The sequence below is a fragment of the Trichechus manatus genome, unplaced genomic scaffold (genome assembly GCF_000243295.1).
Source record: "Trichechus manatus latirostris isolate Lorelei unplaced genomic scaffold, TriManLat1.0 scaffold00030, whole genome shotgun sequence".
Lineage (NCBI taxonomy): Eukaryota > Metazoa > Chordata > Mammalia > Sirenia > Trichechidae > Trichechus > Trichechus manatus.
In genome coordinates this window covers 1227616-1247434 of record NW_004443966.1, presented here as the reverse complement: position 1 = coordinate 1247434, position 19819 = coordinate 1227616, and the positions used below count along the sequence as shown (strand labels likewise).

At 41.2% G+C, this 19819-nt stretch overlaps 1 protein-coding gene across 1 annotated transcript; it reads left to right on the top strand.

Annotated features, from left to right (window-relative positions):
* The first annotated feature begins 870 nt into the window (after positions 1 to 870).
* Positions 871 to 18339, top strand: RSL24D1 (ribosomal L24 domain containing 1). The gene is made up of 6 exons (XM_004374589.2): positions 871 to 1021; positions 6836 to 6949; positions 8657 to 8729; positions 13737 to 13800; positions 16574 to 16659; positions 17914 to 18339. The coding sequence occupies exons 1-6, from the start codon at positions 941 to 943 to the stop codon at positions 17985 to 17987; spliced, it is 492 nt and encodes a 163-aa protein (XP_004374646.1). The 5' UTR covers positions 871 to 940; the 3' UTR covers positions 17988 to 18339.
* Positions 18340 to 19819: the final 1480 nt, after the last annotated feature.

Below are 19819 nucleotides of genomic sequence, written 5' to 3'. Positions count from 1 at the left end.
CCTCAAAAACCAAAACCCGCTGCCGTCGAGTCGATTTGGACTCCCAGCGGGCCTACAGGACAGCGTAGAAGGAGCGGCTGCTGGATTCGAACTGGCGGCGTTTCGGTGAGCAGCCGAGCTCTGCGGTCCGACAAGGGTAGGGTGGAACAGGCGTCCTATTGGTTGGTGAGGGCGTAAACCGGGAGAAACCTGGGCGGTCAGGCGAGGGCACGTGTTCCCTGTGGAAGAGTTTTCACCACGTTTAGCGCTTAACGGGGAAGGGGCGAAGCCGCGCGCAGCGCCGTGTCGTCGCGAACCGCCCCCGTCCTCCAGGGTCGCCGAGGAGGCATCGCCCCCACGGCAGCGGGTTAGGTTTGGTTGTTGAAGTCCTCGAGCCCCAGAGCCAAGGGCCCCGGGTCGCAGTCGGGCGGCGTCCTCGCCGCTTCGCCGGCGGCTCGGCTCGGGCTGGGAGTCCGCGGGGCTAAGGGAGTTCCTAAGGGAGCAGCCCACGTGGAGAGCCTCCCAAGCCTAAGTATATAGGATAGGCGTCAGCGTGGATGAAGGGTTCGCTAGGAGTCGGAATCGGCAGGATGGCAACAGGTTTAAATGTGGACATACACCATATGGTTAAAAAAAGCCAAACCCTGTGCGTTGCGGTTGTGTACGCTCCGACTCACGATGACCCCGTATGAACTCGGGCTGGAGGCCGGGCCGAAACCCAAACCTCGTCCGCGGCTCTGCGCCTGCGCCACACGGCAGCCGGGGGAGGTGGCGGGGAGTTTGCCCACCGGGCCGCCAGGAGGCGCTGTCACCTTCCCGCCGACTCCCAGGAGCCCCCACGAGCGAAGGACGCTGGCCTTTGCTCGGGTCAGAGACGGGGACGAGTGACTTCCTGGGACGGGGCTACGTCACTTCCTCTCAAGCTCGGCGTTTCGCCGGTGGGTACCCACAGCAGGTCAACATGCGTATCGAGAAATGTTATTTCTGTTCGGGGCCCATCTACCCGGGCCACGGCATGATGTTCGTCCGCAACGACTGCAAGGTGAGGCGTCTGAGGCCAGCGCGGGTCCGTAGGCCCGGGGCCTTGCCCGCCGGGTCCCCGCTCTCTCCGCCTCTCGGGGTGCAGCCGGGTCCCAGCGATGCTCCCAGGAGGGTGGCTTTGCGGGGAACGCCGGCCTGGGCCTTCCTCTCGCGAGCGCGCCGAAGGGACTGGTCACCGGGCCACCTTTGTTCGTCAGGTTCAGGAGTGAATCTGGTCGGAGTCTGGAGACGCTGGGGTTCCGGTAGCCTGCCCGGCCCCTCTCGTGGGCCACCCTTGAACCCCGGAACCTCTGTCTAGCGCATGCCCAGTCAGGCACCCTGGTAAGGTCCGTGTCCCGAGGGGCGACTAGGACGCGTCTGTGCGCAGTGCGGAGGTCGGAAGAAATGTCAGTATTTGGTGTAGTAGTAAAAGAGTCATGTGTGCACGTGTGAGGTGTTAGGGGACACAGCTGAGGAGGTATTAAATTCTTGGAGGTGACTTCGGGAGCGTCGTATACGAAAAGACTCAGAAAGGAGGTGACATTTGTTCTGGGTCTTGAAATTTGAGTAAGAAAGAGAGGAGAGGCTATGATAGATGGAGGGAAAGTGGACAGTTTGAACAAAGGCGGGAGAGGAAGTAATTACATCTCTGGTTAAGTGGTTAATGGATTGTAGATAATAGAGGCTAGGAGTCTAAATACAAATGTAATAGGGTTGTAGTTAAATAGATGTTGGGCCTGGTTGTGAAAGACTGTGAGTAATATATGAATTTCCACTTCTCCCTCTCTCTCTCTTTTTTTTTTTAAACACAAATTTGACCTCTTACATTTGCTTCTGAATTCACTGGGTACCAAAAAAGTAGTAACCATAACCAAACTCGTTGCCGTCGAGTCGATTCCGACTCATAGCGACCCTATAGGATAGGGTGGAACTGCCCCATAGGGTTTCCAAGGAATGCCTGGTGGATTCGAACTGCAGACCTCTTGGTGAGCAGCCATAGCTGTTGGTGCCACTATGCCACCAGGGTTTCCAGTTCACTGGGTGCTTGTTAAAAATACAAATTCTTCTGCTGAGTTAGAATCTCGGGGAGTCGAGGAAGAGGCTGGGAATCTGTATATTTAATAAGGTGATTTTGACACTGAAGAATTACAGTTCCTTTTTCAATCCTTTATATCTCTAGTCTGAAGGCAGTGACCTCATTAAATTAGGAACAGGGGCTCCTGCTGAAAGTGAGTGCCCAAAGCTGTGAACTTAAAAGAGCATACGGAAGATTTTGAATAAATCTCAGGAACATAAGACATGTATAAGAAATGAACCAAAGGATTGCCAAGTTAGGGTCTGGTTCACAGTGGACAATATGGCATTGTAGATCATCTGGTCATCATGATTTTATGATTATTGCCCACCAGGACTTTTCAACTGTGTATTGGAATGAGAACAATAGATTGTGGAACGTGTCTAGAGTTGAGTATTGATCTATCAGACACTGGAAGTTCTAGATGGTGAGGTGTGGCTAGCAAGGACAGTGTTGAACTGTCTGTGAGCCAGCTTGGTCTAATGAAGAATCATGGGTCTGGAACAGTTGATTGGGGAAATAAGAGGTAGAGGCATTGAATTACTGATGAAGAACAAGTATCTCATTTTTTCCTATGTTGAGGTTTCTCAGATCTGTATCTCCTTAGGTCCAAATCTGAATTTTCAACTGGACAGGGAAATCCTGCTTATACCTAACACTGAACCTGCTGGAAGAGAATTCCTTATTACCTCAAATCTTTTTACCCTATGAATTAACAACAGTCATCTGCTTAGACATTTCTGCTAGAATCTTGTCATCTTTGAGTCTTTCATCTTCTGTATCTCATTATCAAGTCGTATCAATTCAGCCGCCACAAGGATAGTGATGTCCTTGCTCTTTCTGCCCTCCTACCATGGTTTCAGATAGGTAGTTCTCATTTTTATAGTCTCCTAACTAGTCTTTGGCACAGTGGTTAAGGGGTCAGGTTGCTAACCAAAAGGTTGGCAGTTCAAATCCCCCAGCCGCCCCTTGGAAACCCTGTGGGGCAGCTCTACTCTGTCCTGTGGGGTCGCTGTGAGTCGGAGTCGACTCGACGGCAGTGGGAACTGGTTTTTCTGTCACTAGTTTCTTAGCTTTAGAAACTGTTTCCCAGAGACCCTCTTAGCCTTCTTAGATCGCTTTTTAAGAGCAGAATTAGTACTAGTGCCCCGTATTTTCACGTGCTTTGCAAACAGGCAAAACACATTTAACGAGTGCTTAATAAGTGTGTTGAATCAGTGAACTAAGAAAGGTTGAAGAACTATGAGGCCGAAGTATTAGATGAATCGAGGTATTAGATAGTATTGCTTAGATGCTGAAGACTGAGGAGGATGATACAGGACTAGATTAAAAGGGAAATTTGAGCCATGAACTTGGCCTCACACATAATGCATCTACCACTTACTCCACTGTAGAAACCGCTTCCTCATATGTGTTCCGTATTACTTTATACATGATTATTGTGTATAGTTTCATCCCATTGTTTATATCTAGTATGATCTTGTGCTCTCTTTTTTGCAAAATGAGGCTATCACATTACTACTAGACTGAGTTTCTCAAGGTGGGGTACCATGTTTTATCCTTCTGTCTCTAGCACCTAGTATAACATCAGGCACGTAGTAGATGTTCCTTTATTCACTGATAGAATCCTCTTCACGTCTTCAGTGACTCCGGTCTGTTGTACTTTTTAGGTATCACCTATTATATATGGAGTTCAAGCAGACATTTCTGTAACTACCCATTGGCTCTGACTGGAATTGAGGAGACCCAGGACAAGTTCAACTGTCTCATTAGGTAGATCTCAGACATGGAGATTTACCTAGGGATTGTCTAACCAAACCTATTGCTGTTGAGTCCATCCTGACTCATGGTGACCCTACAGGACAGAGTAGAACTGTTTCCAAGGAGTGCCTGGTGGATTCTAACTGCTGACCTTTTGGTTAGCAGCCATAGCTCTTATCCACTGCTCTAGTACGTATTAAATTTACGAGGCTTTTCCTTAAAGAAATAGTAGTACTTTGGCTGAAAATATTCAAAGTAATAATACAGTTTACTGATAATGATTTGATAGCAGGTTACTCCATAAGACTACAGTAGTTTTTATATTTTCTGGTCTTTGAAATTAAAGAGTATAAATCAAGAGTATAAACTTACTTTCACTCACATCTTTTAGGAGAAGGCTTTCCAGGAGTTGTGGTTCTAGATCAGATTAAACTGGTTTGTTTCTAAGAGAACTGTGTCCTGGTGTGTATAGTGACTTGCTTGAAATTCCCCACAGAACAAAGTATACATAAAATGAAAAGTATCATTGCCGTTAGGTGCCGTCGAGTCGATTCTGACTCATAGTGACCCTGTGTACAAGAGAATATAACACTGCCTGGTCTTGCACCATCCTCCCAGTCATTGCTATGCTTGAGCCCATGTTGCAGCCACTGTGTCAGTCCATCTTGTCGAGGGTCTTCCTCTTTTTCACTGACCCTCTACTTTACCAAACACGGTGTCCCTCTCTGGGGACTGGTTCCTCCTAGTAACATATCCAAAGTATGTGAGACATAGTCTCGCCGTTCTTGCTTCTAATGAGCATTCTGGTTGTACTTCTTCCAAAACGGATAACAGATTTGTTTCTTCTTCTGGCAGTCCATGGTATATTCAGTATTCTTCACCTGCACCATAATTCAAAGGTGACAATTCTTCGATCTTCCTTATTCATTGTCCAGCTTTCATATGCATATGAGGTGATTGAAAACACCATGGCTTGGGTCAGGTGCACCTTCCTCTTTAAAGAAACATCTCTTTAACATTTTAAGGAGATCTTTTGCAACAGATTTGCCCAATGAAATGTGTTTTGATTTCTTGGCTGCTGCTTCCATGGGTGTTGATGGTGGATCCAAGTAAAATGAAATCCTTGACAACTTCAGTCTTTTCTCCATTTATCATGATGTTGCTTATTGGTCCAGTTATGAGGATTTTAGTTTTCTTTATCTTAAGGTGTAATCTATACTGAAGGCTATAGTCTTTGATCTTCACCAGTAAGTGCTTCAAATCTTCACTTTCAGCAAGCAGAGTTGTGTCATCTGCCTGTCTCAGGTTATTAATGAGTCTTACTCCAAACCTGATACTGTGTTCTTCATAATAGTCTAGCTTCTCGGATTATTTGCTCAGCATACAGATTAAATAAGTATGGTAAAAGGATACAACCCTGATGCACACCTTTCCTGATTTTAAACCATGCAGTATTCCCTTGTTCTGTTTGACCGACTGCCTCTTGGTCAGTGTACAGGTTCCGCATGAGCACAATTAAGTGTTCTGTAATTCTCGTTCTTAAGCAGTGTTATCCATAATTTGTTATGATCCACACATTCAAGTGAAAAATATCATGGCATGTGGTATACCCACAGGCATGCTGTTGTTGGATGCTGATGAATCGATTTTCCACTCTTAGTGACCCGATGTGACAGAGTAGAACTGCCCCATAGGGTTTTCTGGCTGTAATCTTTACAGGAGCCAGGTCTTTCTCCCACGGAGCTGGTGGGTAGGTTGGTTCAAACTGCCAGCCTTTGGGTTAGCAGCCAAATGCGTAACTATTGTGTCACCAGGGCTCCGTTCCACAGGCGTACTTGGTTTGAAATGTTAAAGTGTTCGTTTTGACCTGTTTTGTTACGGGTCATGCCTTCTACATGTGAAAATTCGTGTTTATTTTTTTTGTCAAGATCCATAAACCTCAAATAATTACTTTTTCCCTTTAGATTTCCCCCAGTAACATACACACAAATTATTATGCGTAATAACATGTTGTGTGCCTTGAAGTTGATTCTGACTTGTAGCAACTTCATATGACAGAGTAGAACTTCCCCATAGAGTTTCTGAGGCTGTAAATCTTTATGGGAGCAGATCACCAGGTCTTTTCCATGGAGCCGCTGAGCAGATTCAAAATGCTGGCATTTGTTTTAGCAGCCAAGCTCTTAACCATTGTGCCACCAGGACTCCTTAATAACACATTATGAAGTACAAAATAGTGCATTTTAGACGTATATAGTAGTGGTACAGTGGTTAAGGGCCTGACTGCTAACCAAGAGGTCAGCAGTTTGAATCCACCAGCCGCTCCTTCTACTCTGTCCAGTAGGGTCGCTATGAGTCGGAATCGACTCCACGGCAGTGGGTTTGGTTTGGTTTGGAGTAAGCCATTCCAGGCACACATTCAGGGATCACTATTAAAGGATCAGATCTTTCAGTATAAAGGAGGAGAGTTAAAGCAGTAATGGATCTTCTGGGTAGATCTTTGAATACATAGTTTAGAAAACAGATTTATTGCCAGTTTTAGTCACTTTTGAAATTATTTTGTGCTTTTCACAAGAAAGATGGAAATAATCAAAGGAGATTCCCAAATGGCTGTTTGAAACTTTTATCCCCGCTGAGATATATAGAAAGTGAATTTTGAAAATTTACCCTGAATTGGAAAGAGAGTGAAATGACTTTCCTTAAAATTACTCCCTTTATTTAAGGTTTTATTGTTATTCTGTAAGAAATGATTAGCGGTATTTAATCCTATTTGAGGGGCTGTCGGCCTTTGTTTGGGATGACGGCTGACGGCCAGAGTTTGGTTTGCATTTACTCGGACACATCCCATGTTTCTAAATGAGGTTGCCAGTAGGTAGAAGGAATTGTGTGTGAGAACTGTTGGCACTTCTCAGACTTTACGTTGTTTTTTGTCTGATGGGGGAGTAACATTTGTAATAGAAAAACTTTTAATGGTGACTGTTCACTATTTTATTTTTCTCGTAGGTGTTCAGATTCTGTAAGTCCAAATGTCATAAAAACTTTAAAAAGAAGCGCAATCCTCGCAAGGTCAGGTGGACTAAAGCATTCCGGAAAGCAGCTGGTAAAGAACTTACAGTGGTGAGTATCGTCAGCTACGAGCATAGTGTTCACATTTTCCAAAATTTTAGTTTTTTTTGGAATATGTGATTTAACGAACTGTCACAAGGCATCCTGTAACATGATTGATTAGTAATTTATTTGTATTTGGTTATGGAAATAATCCTATTCTCACCTGATCCTGAAAACCGTAATTCTGGAGAAAGGAGAAAAAAATTCTCCATGTAGTTTGTAGAAGTGATTTCTCTTATTCTTCAAAACCATTTTTAGTTCTCGCAAAGAGAGGAGAAAATCATTAAAATGTGTGAAGTTGGAAATTCTGCACAAGGCTTTTGAGGGGAAGTTAAGGGGTGAATTAAAGAATTTCTGATCAGCAGTGAGTGCTCAGATAAGGTTTGTAACAGACTCATGTATCAGTTTCTAGGTTTCCTTAGCACGACTGTTTGAGAGCAGAGAAACGAGTAGTGTTGGTGTGAGGAGGACTAGTGGGCAGTCGGGGTGAGGGAGCTCCATGGGGTGAGCCCCGTTGTCGTATTGCTGTACTGAACTGGTGTAGGGATCTGCTGAAGCTTGTCCATGTCTGACGCCTGTAAAGGGAGGAGATGAAAGCAGCTGCACAGGTCGCCTTTGTGGGGGAGGGTCTTTAAACTGACCTCTTCCTCCGTGACCTTCTCCTCCCCCAAGGCCTCTTTCCTACCTCTCCTGCTGAAGGGCGGGATCTGTAGGCATTTGCCGTGAAGCCCTTTCCTGGCTTCTTAAAACAGAGGTTTTCAGTGATCTTAAGGAAATTTTCGGTCAAGATGCAAGGCCAAATCACAATTATTGTAACAAATAATTTTCAGTCTGGATGAGAAGAAGCATAGCACCTCAAGGGCAGGTGGCAGCTGGGTGAAGGAAGGAAGGATGTCAGCCAGGGCCATTCAGTGGTGAAGGGTTACCTGGTCATTACTGAGTTTCCAGCCCCCTGACAGAGGCAGGTGCGAGTAAATGGAAGAGCTGAATCCAGAGTGAGTGCCCTCCTTGTGCCTGTGTCAGGCGGATGTGAAAACCAACCAATACCTGTGGTTTTCCCAAGAAACTTGTGGTTTTTTCAAAATTAATTTACATGTTTTAGGATTAATGGGATCATTAACTGTCAAAATACCAACTATGAGAACTGGTATCCACATTTGGAGGAGACGTGAAGAACCTCAGGCTAGCACTCGTTTATTTGAAGATGTATGGTTTCAGACTTCTTTGCTGTAACAGGCGTTTAGGATGAATCATAGGAAAATTCTTGATATTTGACTGTTTTTAATCTAAGAACAATGGCAATTTCATACTGTTCAACGTAATACCAAGTTTTCTGGCTGAGTCTCATCTCAGAATGGAATTAGTTTATTTATAATTCCTGTGATTGTTATATGCCATTCTAGGAATGGGGACGATACTCTCCCTTCTCCTCCCTTTGAGAATCGCTCATACGGAGAGATGTTTACAGTAGGGGTGTCTTGTACACAGAGGATGTAAAGGAGAAAAGGTTTTGAAAACCTATATTTTGTGAGATCACCCTGGAGGGGAATCTTAGCGTGTATGTGTGGTGTGACACTCTGAACTCCCGTGAAAAGGAGACTTAAGTTTTAAGAAATGGTACCATTCTAGCTCTCTTAAACCACGTGTGTGTGTGTGTGTGTGTGTGTGTGTATGTATATGTATATATATATATGTTTCTGTCTGTTCCCTCTACAGGATAATTCATTTGAATTTGAAAAACGTAGAAGTGAACCTGTCAAATACCAGCGAGAGCTGTGGAATAAAACCAGTAAGTCACAAGAGAATACCAGGAATTGTCAGGAGGAGCTGGCTTGGGATATTACCTTAACTCTGATGTCAGTTGTTGTTTAAATATGAGTTTTCTTCTCATTTTTATTGCTTGGCTTTTATTATTTTACCCTTGCTTTAATGGTTAATATTTGTGTCTTTTGTTCTAAGCTGTCCCAACTTTTCTTGAGAATTGGCTGGCATATCTGTTATAAATACAGTGTAATTATTAAATTTGCTATTATTTGAAGTGTCCACACAGAGATATATAAGCATCCAAAAATCTGAAGGAAAAAAAAAGAATTTTTTGGTGGAGTGTGTGGCATAGTCAATATATACACAAAACCCAACATATATTACAAGAATAGACCACTTCAGGGATGTAAAGAGTGCATTCTAACAGCTTATAAATTTTAGTGCCTATGTAAAATTAAAAAATACAGCTATTCAGGTGAGAATTAAATTTCTAACAGAATTTCTTCTAAGTGCTTGATTTAATGAAGCTACCTCCATTCCCACTGAGTCGATTCTGACTCCTAGTGACCCTATCGGACAGCATAGAACTACCCTGTAGGGTTTCTAAGAATGTAGTCTTTACAGAAGCAGGTCACCAGGTCTTTTCTCCTGTGGAGCTTTTGGTAGGTTTGAACTGCTGACCTTTGGGTTAGCGACCAAGTGCTTAACCACTGTACCACTGGACTCCTTAAGCTACAGGCTACTGAAGTTAAAGGCAATCGTATTTAGTTTTTGTCTTTTTCCTGAAGGAGACTGCGACTTTAATAAAGTAAAACTTAGGTCGCTTAAGCTGCTTGTAGACTTATATGCCTGTGTGTCTGAGGCCTTCAGCTTTCTCTGTCCCCCATGGCTCCCTTATGCAGCCTTTAGCTGTTTCTCATACTGGCTGCGAGAGTGATAATGGTTTGTCAACTAGAAGTCCCCAAGGTTTAGAATTCCTGGACCTTAGTGCCCTCCCGTTAGATCACGGAGCCTGTCTTTGAACACCTTCTCCTCGGTCAGTCACAGGACCTCAGGGAGGAATGGAAAACTTGTGGACCTTTGTAGTAGTATTTGACACCCTCTTGAGCGTTGTTTCAGGAGCCTGCTGGCCCAGTGCTTAACCGCTGGGCTGCTAACCGAAAGGTTAGTGGTTCAGACTCACCCAGCATCTCTGTAGGAGAAAGACCTGGTGATCTGCTCCCGTAAGGATTACAGCCTAGAAAACCTTATGGAACAGTTCTCCTCTGTCACTGTGAGTCAAAAGTGACTTGACGGCACCTAGCAAAGCTTTGTTTATCCTACTGAACGTGTATCAGAGTTCAGGTTTGGATTGCCTTTTCCACATAGCCCTAAACCTTCCGCCTCTTTTTTCTTTTCTGATTACATAAATGTGGCAGCGATGCTCCTTTATACCTGTTACGTCTTGGACCCAAGAAATTTGCAGCTGTGTGACTAGTTAGACCAGATAATTCTTTTTTAATAAAGACTTTCTCTTTACTTCCTGTTTTGTAGTTAGAGGAACAGTTAAGTTCTGAAAAGCAGTTGATTCATTGAGTTTATTTGGCAAACAAATAACACTGATTAAAAATCAAGGATTTCTGAAGAGATTAATAACTTTATAGAATAATCCAAAAGCACCCTTGTCGAGACACTGTTTTTTCGATTTCTGGATGTTTTCACATTTTGGAAAGTTCTGAATCATTTCTGGACCGCATTCAGTTTTACCTCCTTTTGACCTTTGATTGTTTTCTGTAACTACCTGAAGAGAGCATCTCCAGGGGGTTTCTACATAGTTTATAGCTGCTTCTTGTGGGTGAGTGGCTTGATGGTGAATCTGAGCTGCAGAACCCATTCAGTCACGTGGATATTTAGTTGTTTTTAGGACTCTCTGCACCAGTTGCATGTTATACAGCTGTGTTTAGACTTCATATTATTTTAGCAATAATGTTTTCTTAATTTATTTTAGTTCAGCACACATTTATTAAGCACCGACTCTGGCAGTACCTCATTTGTCTTGGGAATACAAAGATAAACAAGGCACACATAGTCTGTGCCCTCTAGGTGCATTTTACTGAGTTCTCCTATTTTATTGTTTCTGTGAGATGGTAATTGGTCCAGGTATTATTATCACAGAGCCTGATTCCCTTGCCCCACTCATTTGTACATCTGTAAATTCTGTAAGAAGCAGTGCTCTATTGATTTTTTTCTCCCCTGAACAGATTGTTACCCTTTCATATTGGGATCCTAAAAATAGACTTTTTAAAGAAGATCTGCTAGGTGGACAGCCTGAGAGCCATCTGAAACTTAAAAATGTTTCCTGCTGGCTTGCATAATTAATTTAAAAAAGTTATTCTCAGTTAACCAAAAAAAACCCCACTGCCGTTGAGTCAGTCTCGACTCATAATGACAGAGTAGAACTCCCCCATAGGTTTCCAAGGCTGTAACTTTTTATGGAAGCAGACTGCCACATCTTTCTCCTGCAGAGCGGCTGGTGGGTTCGAACCACCGACATTTTGGTAGCAGCCAAGTGCTTTAACCACTGCGCCAGTAGTGTTCCAGAAATAATATATTCCTCTCCAGAGAGATTTGTTGATTCTCCACATCCCCAGTATTCCAGTATTATCTTGTCTGTAAGAATCTATTGACAGTAGTTTTATATTCATTAGTTGGATTATTGGATTACGGGTGGATGTGGATTGGGTGACGTTTGTTAACATGCTGATGGATGTAGACGGAAACAGCAGTAGGAGAACTTTGAAAGCAAGAAGTTTGTTGTTTTAATCCCTCACATCTGTCTGTATTGTAGATCATTTTTTAATATTTGTTAGATGATGCTTATATTAAAGTGTTTTTGGTCTTACAGAATGTTTGGAAATACAGCATATTATTCTGTGGAAAATATTTACCTGCCACTTGTGTGTTTATTTCCCTACTGAATAACTTTAAGATGTGGAAATAGTTCTGAGTAGTAGAACTTGGCCTTACTACTTTTTTTTGAATCCCAAACCCACTGCTGTCCATTTGGTTCCTACTCATAGTGACCCTATAGGACAGAGTAGAACTGCCCCATAGGGTTTCCAAGGAGTGGCTGGTGGATTCGAACTGCCGACCTTTGTTTAGCAGCTGGGCCCTTAAGCACTGTGCCACCAGGGCTCTGGGAATAGGAACCTGTTGCTGTCGAGTTGATATTATTCTAAACTTAGAGCATGTACAGATTTAGAATTGATGCTTTCTTAGAGTTATCCATACAAATGTCATTTTAATACTAGAGACCTCATGGAACCTGTTGGTGATCTTGTCAAAATGCAAATTCTGATACATTAGGTCTGGGTGGGGCCTAAGATTCTGCATTTCTAAACAGTTCCCAGGTGGTGATGATGTTACTGGTCCCCAGACTACACTTTTTAAAAATGTTTTTATTTTGACATAATTTCAGACTCACAGAAAAGTTGCAGAAATAGACTTCTTGGGTATCCTTCATCCACATTTCCCAAATGTTAACATTTTGTTAAATATACCCTCTCACCTTCCCTCCCTCCCTCTCCCCTTCCCTTCCTTCCTTAGCTTGTATAATCTTTTTCTGAATGATTTAAGAGTCAGTTGCATACACAATGCTCCTTTATCCCTCAATAGTGCAATTATTAAAATCAGGAAATTAGTATTGATACAATTTTATCTAATTTCAACCTATTCAGACTTCTCCAGTTGTCCCAGTAATATCCTTTATAGCGAGGGTGATAAGAACAGTACATGCCATCTCTCTTTCGTGTCTTAACCTGGACCAGCTGCTGAGTCTTCTTTACATTTTATAACGTTGGCGTTTTTGAAGAACACGGGCCAGGTATTCGGTGTGAAACCGCAGTTGGGTAGGCTCAGGTGACGCACCTCGGCAGGGCCATCACAGCGGTGATGCTGAGTCAGTGCATCCCGCGAGGTGGCGCCTGCTGTCAGTCCATGACTGGTGATGTTTACTCCGATCGTTGGTTACAATGGTGTCTGCCACATTTCTCCACTGCAGAGTTGCTGTTTTACCCTTTGTATGTAATAAGTATATTGTAAGGAGATACTTTCAGACCATGTGATACTGTAATTCCTCAAATTGGCAGACCACCATATCCTTTAAGGAGCTAGATTGGGAGTTTCGCTGACAATACAGTAGCCACAAGCCGTGTTGGCTGCTGAGCACTTGAAGTGTGTCTGAATTGAGGTGTGCTGTAAATGTAACATACACGCCAGGCTCTGAAGACTTAGTAAAAAGCAAGAATGCAAATACTGCATTAATATTCTTTTTTATTGATTACATGTTGAAATGAAATATTTGGAATATATTGGGTTTAACAAAATAAATCATTAAAATTAATTTCATCTGTTTTTACTTTTTTTAATGTATATATTAGAAAGTTTAAAATTCAATGTGTGGTTTGTCTTACAGTAGACATTGCTGATGTCGATCCAGAGCTCACTTTTAGCCAAGATAAGCTCCTGTACACATTTTCCAAAATAGTTTTATTTTAGTGGTTGGGATGATGGCAAGATTGATTGATGATTGGTTTGTTCTACCAGTATTTACTTAAGTGCTGACCATAACCCAGGCACTTAAAGAAAAAGTGGTGATCGTGACCAGAAAGGTGCTGTCTTTATGGAGATTACAAGCTAAGGACGGTATTAGTTGCATTTAATCCAAGTTCTCTGTAGAATAAAAATTGAAACCATGGGACTGGTTTAAAGTAGAAGGAAAATTTAGTAGAAATGAAGGCTTTTGCTAAGTAAACACGAGAGAAGTGATATTTGTGATAGAGAAAGTAAGTCAATAGTGATGTCAAGCAAGAGTACATACCTTCTTCACCCATTTCAGTAGGGTTTGTCTTTGCAATGAATTTTTTTCGTTTAAATACATTTCTGAATCAGGCACTCGGAATAGAAAATACTTTGTTAAAATATTTTTTGGTTAGAATCATACTGCTTGTATGTGGATAAATTTGCTGCTAACTTTTATGTTTTTTTTTTGTAGTTGAAGCAATGAAGAGAGTTGAAGAGATCAAACAGAAGCGCCAGGCTACATTTATAATGAACAGGTATGAATCTTGTGTAAAGTAACTCTCGGAAAAATAGTTACTGGTAGAAATCTAGAGGCAGTAGTTTTTTTTGTTGTTTTTTTTCCCCCCCAATTTTTATTTTGACATAATTTCAGACTTAACAAAAACTTGCAAGAATGTTACAAAGAATTATTGTATATATTATCATTTTACCACATTTACTTTATCTTTGTTTCTTTCTGTGCATAGTATGTTTGAGGCATGATGTCCTTTTCCTCTTACGTATACCTCAGTGTGTATATCCTAAAAATAAGAACCCTCTTACATAATTCTAATATAGTTATCAAATCCAGGAAATTACATTGACACAGTACTATTACAAAGTCTACCAGCCTGATTTAGATTATGCCAATTGTTCCAGTAATGCCCATAGCAGAAGAAAACCCTGGCTCCTGCGTTGCATTTAGTGATCATATCTCTTTAGACCACTTTAGTCTGGAACGGTTTCTCATCTTTATCTTACATGACAGTGACTTTTTTTCTTTTTTTTTTTTGGATAAAGCAAGTTTAATTTAAAACACAGTCACTCCCCTTTCCCTATCAAGGTGAGCCATTTTCTGTCTGAATTTTCTCCATGTCTCAGTGCTGTCTGGCAGGTCCTATGGGAAAGTTCATCTCAAAAGAGGTCAACAGCAAATGCTACAGATCTGCTCAGGAAATGTGGCTCATCAACATCGCTAAAGCTACTACCACCCTCATTCTTTAGCCTCTCTTTCCCTACTTCCCTCCCCTCCCCAAACTCCCTTCCACATCTACTCCCTTTTCAGGTGACAACTGTACTTCTGCCTGAATTCAAATATTATGATACCCTCAGTCATAAGATGAGCATTCATAGCGACAGGCTGAGACTTACTGCGGCAACCGCCACAGTGAGAGTTACGGTTTGCCGTCACACTTCCACTGGGGAGTCTAAGCGAAGGATTGTGAAGGTGCCTGATGGGAAGGAGGGTTTCCACCTGGGCAGTTTCATTCCATTTAGAAACTGATCCAATTGAAAAAGATATGTTTTACTGGCACTGGGTAAACGACACAGCACTCTTGCTTTTGTCTTGGATTTTTTTTCTCTGAGTGTGGATGAGAAACAGATTATCAGACTTGGGAGGAAACAGGTCAGGACTATCAGCAATAAACTATCAGGATATGTAGGGGACAGATTCCTAAGTAATTCCCATGCCCAAAGAAAGCAAAAGCTTCCAAGCCTGGTGATGAACACAAATGTTCTAGCTCTCCAGATACAGGAAAGAAGCTGCAGGCTACCCTATGGTGACGATGGGTGAGGGGCAGCCAAGACAGTGACATTTTTGAGGAGTGTAGGTCAGTTATTTTTACAGGATGTTTCTCAGTTGTGTCTGATGTTTTCCTCAGGATGAGGTTCAGGTGGAGTACCTGTGGCAGGAGTACCCCAGCGTGACAGTGCATCCTTCTCAGTGCATCATATCAGGAAGCACATGCTGTCCCCATGTTGGTGATGGTAACTTTGGTCACCTGATTAAGATTGTGTCTGCCAGAGTTCTCCACTGGAAAGTTACCATTTTTGCCCCCTTTTTCATTAATACATAGCTTGGGGGAGATACATTGAGACTCTGCAAAGAGCCTGTTGTTCTTCAGACTTGTACCCACTGGTTTTAGCATTGTTTGGAGAGAGTCTTTCCTGAATTGATTACTGTTGTGATTGCTGCCAGATCGTTTTTCTCTATCATTTTTTGTACTTTTATTAGTTGGGTTTCTCATGTAAGAAAGGGCTTTCTTTTCTCCCTTTGTTTCATTCGTTCATTCATATCATGTCTGTGTGTGTCCATGGGTCTTGTGGCATTCAGTGGGCTGTAATTCTTTACTCTTGTCTGTTGCGATACCCTAAGTGCCCAGGTTGACCCGTGGGAGCATCATCAGGCATGCTCCTGGTCCTCATTGTTCTTCCAGTGCTTTCTTGCTTTGTGCCTAACGAGATGTTTAAGACTCATCTTGTACTTTTCATCCCCCCACCTGGAGTTGGCTATTCACAGTTAGGGTAATAGTTTTCAGTGTAATTACTGTGGAAGTCTGTCATAGAGACGAAGCAGGTGCCAGCAGCTTTCTGATTAACAAAAAAATGTTAAAGCATTACAGAAGAGAGGCCTAAATGTGTGACAACTAGTCTGTTAGCATTTTTATTGAATGACTTTCAGTGTTTTGTGCTCTTGTAATTACTGAATCATTTAAAAAAGATCTAGGCACTTCAACAATTTGAGATTGTTTTATGAGATAGAGCACTGTAGTGTGTATCATAGAAGTTGATTTCTGAGGTTTGTTAATTCTTTTCTTCATTCAATCCTATTTCTTCATTCACTCAGTAAATATATATGAGCTCCCGTTTTGTCCCAGTTGTTGGACTAGGCACTACGGTACAGTGAATGAAGAAGTCGATAGTGTAGAAATCTCATGTGAGTTAATTAGAAACTAGAAAATCATGAGTTTGAGTTGTTAAGAAAACATGCATCTGTAAGGGATCAACAGGTGGCTTTACCTTAAATTTGGGAATAAATGTAAGATATTGCTTTTTTGTGAGTAATTTTAGAGAACAGAGAGACTTTGTTATTTGATGATGCTTCTGCTCTGGATGGAATGGTGGGGAGGGGAACAGAAGGGCAACCACCTAGTTTCCATTCCCTATGTGTGTGACTAAATTAGTGAAACTTAATAACCACATTGTGAATTAATGTCTCTTAAAGAAGCTTTAGTGACTGAACTTTTGGCTTGATGTGCCTGATTCTAGGTTAAAGAAAAATAAAGAGCTACAGAAAGTTCAGGACATCAAAGAAGTCAAGCAAAACATCCATCTTATCCGGGCTCCCCTTGCAGGTAAGTACTGCGTAGCGCGGGGATTCTTTGCTTTAAGTGGGGAGATAAAAATCCAGCCTTCTGTGATCTGTGTAATTGGGTGTCACCTAACTTTTAAGGGTCTTTTTCATTTAAATGTTAATCTCTCATAGTACCTTTGTGATGTGTGACTTGATTTATCAAACGCAGTTCATCCAGTGTATCTCCCAGTCAGGCTGCTGTATGTGGTGTTTCTTTCCCCTCCTCATAAAATCTTGTGGTACACAAGTTAGCTCTCCAAGTTAAGCAAAATGATTTAAGTAATAATTTCATAAGGTGATTTTGCCTCACACCTGTCTTGATTAAAGGATTATGTATTAGTGGTTTTCAGACTTTGGTTGGTAACACAATTAGTTGGGATCTTCGTGAAACTTCAGAGGGCTGGGTCCTTTGTATTTGGGCCTTGTGTTCTTTATTAGCTTTCCAGTGGACTCTGATGGGCACTAAAATTTGAGAACTGTTTTATATTTAATCCTTCTCTTTGTGCTTGTGTAACTTCTTGTTATTCAATAATTTGGGCAGTTCATGTGCATGATTTCCTTTGTGAAGTGCTAGGAAACCTGTCTTACTCAGCCAGTACCAAGTACAGTCTGTTACATAATTTACTAACTTAGGCAGATTATATAAAAGAGAAGAAATTTTGGTGAGATTTAGTTGAAAACTTGATTCCATGTCAACCTTAATAAAGGCCGAATTTTGTAACCACACGTTGAGTAGATTTGTGAAAAACCTAGGTTAGTTTTGCACCAAATTCTATTGAAACAAAGTAGATAAATCCCTGGAGAATGCATATAAAGCGTTTCATGTGTAGATGATATGAACTGGCACCTAGAAAAGAACAGGAGTGAGCATTGTTACCTAACTTTTGAGGTGACCCTCTTTGAGGAAGGTAGTAGAGTGTTCAGTGCAGGGACCCTGGCCATAGAATGCCAGAGTTTAAATCCCAGCTCTTTGACTTCACTAGATTTACTAGCTGAGTGACCTTGGGTCTGTCTCTGTGCCTCAGTTTTCTCATCTGTAAAATGGGAGTTGCAGTGAAGATGAGATGAGCAAATACTTGTGAAGTGCTTACTTGATGCATGGGATATCATGAGCCCTATATAAGTTTTGCTGTTATTATCTTTACCTTTCTTAGAAATAGCTAATATTGTTCTAAATCATTCAAGATCCTTTATAAAATGTTAGTATGACTTCTGCAAGGTGACAATGAATTGATAATTTTTTTTTTTTCCTAAGGCAAAGGAAAACAGCTGGAAGACAAAATGGTACAGAAATTACAAGAGGATGTGGATATGGAAGATGTGTCTTAAAAATCTCACTGTAACCGTTTCTAGATGTGCATTTAAAAACTCCTTTGAAGATTTGGAACTTCTGAATGATTGATTTATTTTTTATATAAGGTCACTCAGATGTGATTAAAAGTACATGTCTCTTCCATTACTATCTGTAAAACATCAGGTGTTACGGATGTTTGATTATATCTCAGTGTTAAACCTTCACTGATAGATATACTTATGTAAATCACGAAAATTCTGTTTATAATTACAGAAGTGAACTGTGAGCATAAAATGGTCTGCATTTGCATAATGGCACTACACGCCTTTCTGTAGTGACAAAATTCATGGCTAATGATATAGAAAATAAAATTTTCTTTGCAGTAAATTACTTCCTTTATTAATGATATAGAAGGGGGGATATAACAAGGAACTGACAGTCTATGTGAAAATTGGCCTCATACGATATCTTTTATTTTGTTTTCAAGATCTCCCGTTTAGGTTTAATAGCAGCTTAGAAGAGCATAGTAGCCTCGTAGATGGAAGCCTAATTATGTTGAACTGTTCTGACTTCGTTTAACTTTCTGCTAGCCAGTTGTGGAAGTTGGAGGTGAGAGCTGAATAGAAATGGCACTAAATTCTGTTCATTTCCACATTAGAATATTCAGTTTTAACTTGACATTCCTGGTAGAACAAGCTTTATTTTTCCAGCTTGGCATTGAGTTAGAAGGAGAGGGATCCCATTGCCTTTTAAAATTTATTGCGTGGTTTTCTTTAAAAAAGCTTATAACTGTTTTTGGAAAATAGAATTTTTGTGTAGAGTTTCTGCTATTTACACATAAAATGAAATCATTTCTGAAGTAGGTACCTACATATTACTTAAAAGTACTAAGCAAAGCTGTGCAGTATCTATTACTTGGGAGGAAATAGCTTCCCCCATACATAGTACTTGAGTAAGCTGTATTTAATTAAAGAGAAGTCCAGGTAATTCCCGACTTACGGTGGAGTTCCGTTCCAGTGACTGTCGTAACTTGGTTCTGATGTAAGTTGAATACCCTCGTTTTTTTCCCCCCTCAGTTTTCATTATTATTGTCTTTTATTGTCAGTATCTGATCTTTGAACACCTGGGAGTGAACATCTGAGAATAGTAACATCAGCAAATTATGTGCTACAGCATTGTATGTAGTACGTACGACTAAGGATGCCACCTACAGAAACAAACAACAAAAACAGTCGTAAGCATGGTTCGTTCATTGTAACTCAGACGTGTCCTAAGCTGAGGACTACCTGTATGTACTTAATACTTCATGTTTCTGTGTTTTTACGTTGCTCACAACTTGAAATATATTAAGAATATTAAGTAAATCTGCCAGTTTTATATTGGTGTTTTTAGGGCAGAATTTAGATTACAAATTTTTAGGGTTATGTAATTATGAAGTAATCGTGAATTTTGACTGGACAGAGTATGAGAAGACCTGAATTCCAGTGTGGTTCTGCCTCTGTGTTCTTATTTGTAAAATACAGTTTATTTGTAAGCAGCGTTAACTGCTGTGAAGATCAAGGTAAATGATATATGCCGTGAAAGACATTTGTAAACGTTCTTGGGAATTTTTCATTCCATACCATATTTGTATTTAATATAACAATGTTTGACATTACATACTCTTAGGAAACAAGTTTTCTGTCTTGCTAGTTAGTGAACATGATGCTTTTGCCTTCAGATCATCAGTTTGGGAAAACTGGGTTGACCTGGAGAGTGATGTTGCATCTCAGGTGTAGCATCCAGACGGCTCTCTGACAGTTTCATAGCATTTTCAGACCCCAGATCTCATTATAAACAATATGAGTATAAACGCCACAGTTTTATC

Coding starts and splice junctions, on each gene's coding strand:
- RSL24D1 (XM_004374589.2), top strand. CDS start 941: ATGCGTATCGAGAAATGTTATTTCTGTTCGGGGCCCATCTACCCGGGC. Junction 8,730..13,736: donor AGAGCTGTGGAATAAAACCA/GTAAGTCACAAG, acceptor TTTTTTTTGTAG/TTGAAGCAATGAAGAGAGTT. Junction 13,801..16,573: donor GCTACATTTATAATGAACAG/GTATGAATCTTG, acceptor GCCTGATTCTAG/GTTAAAGAAAAATAAAGAGC.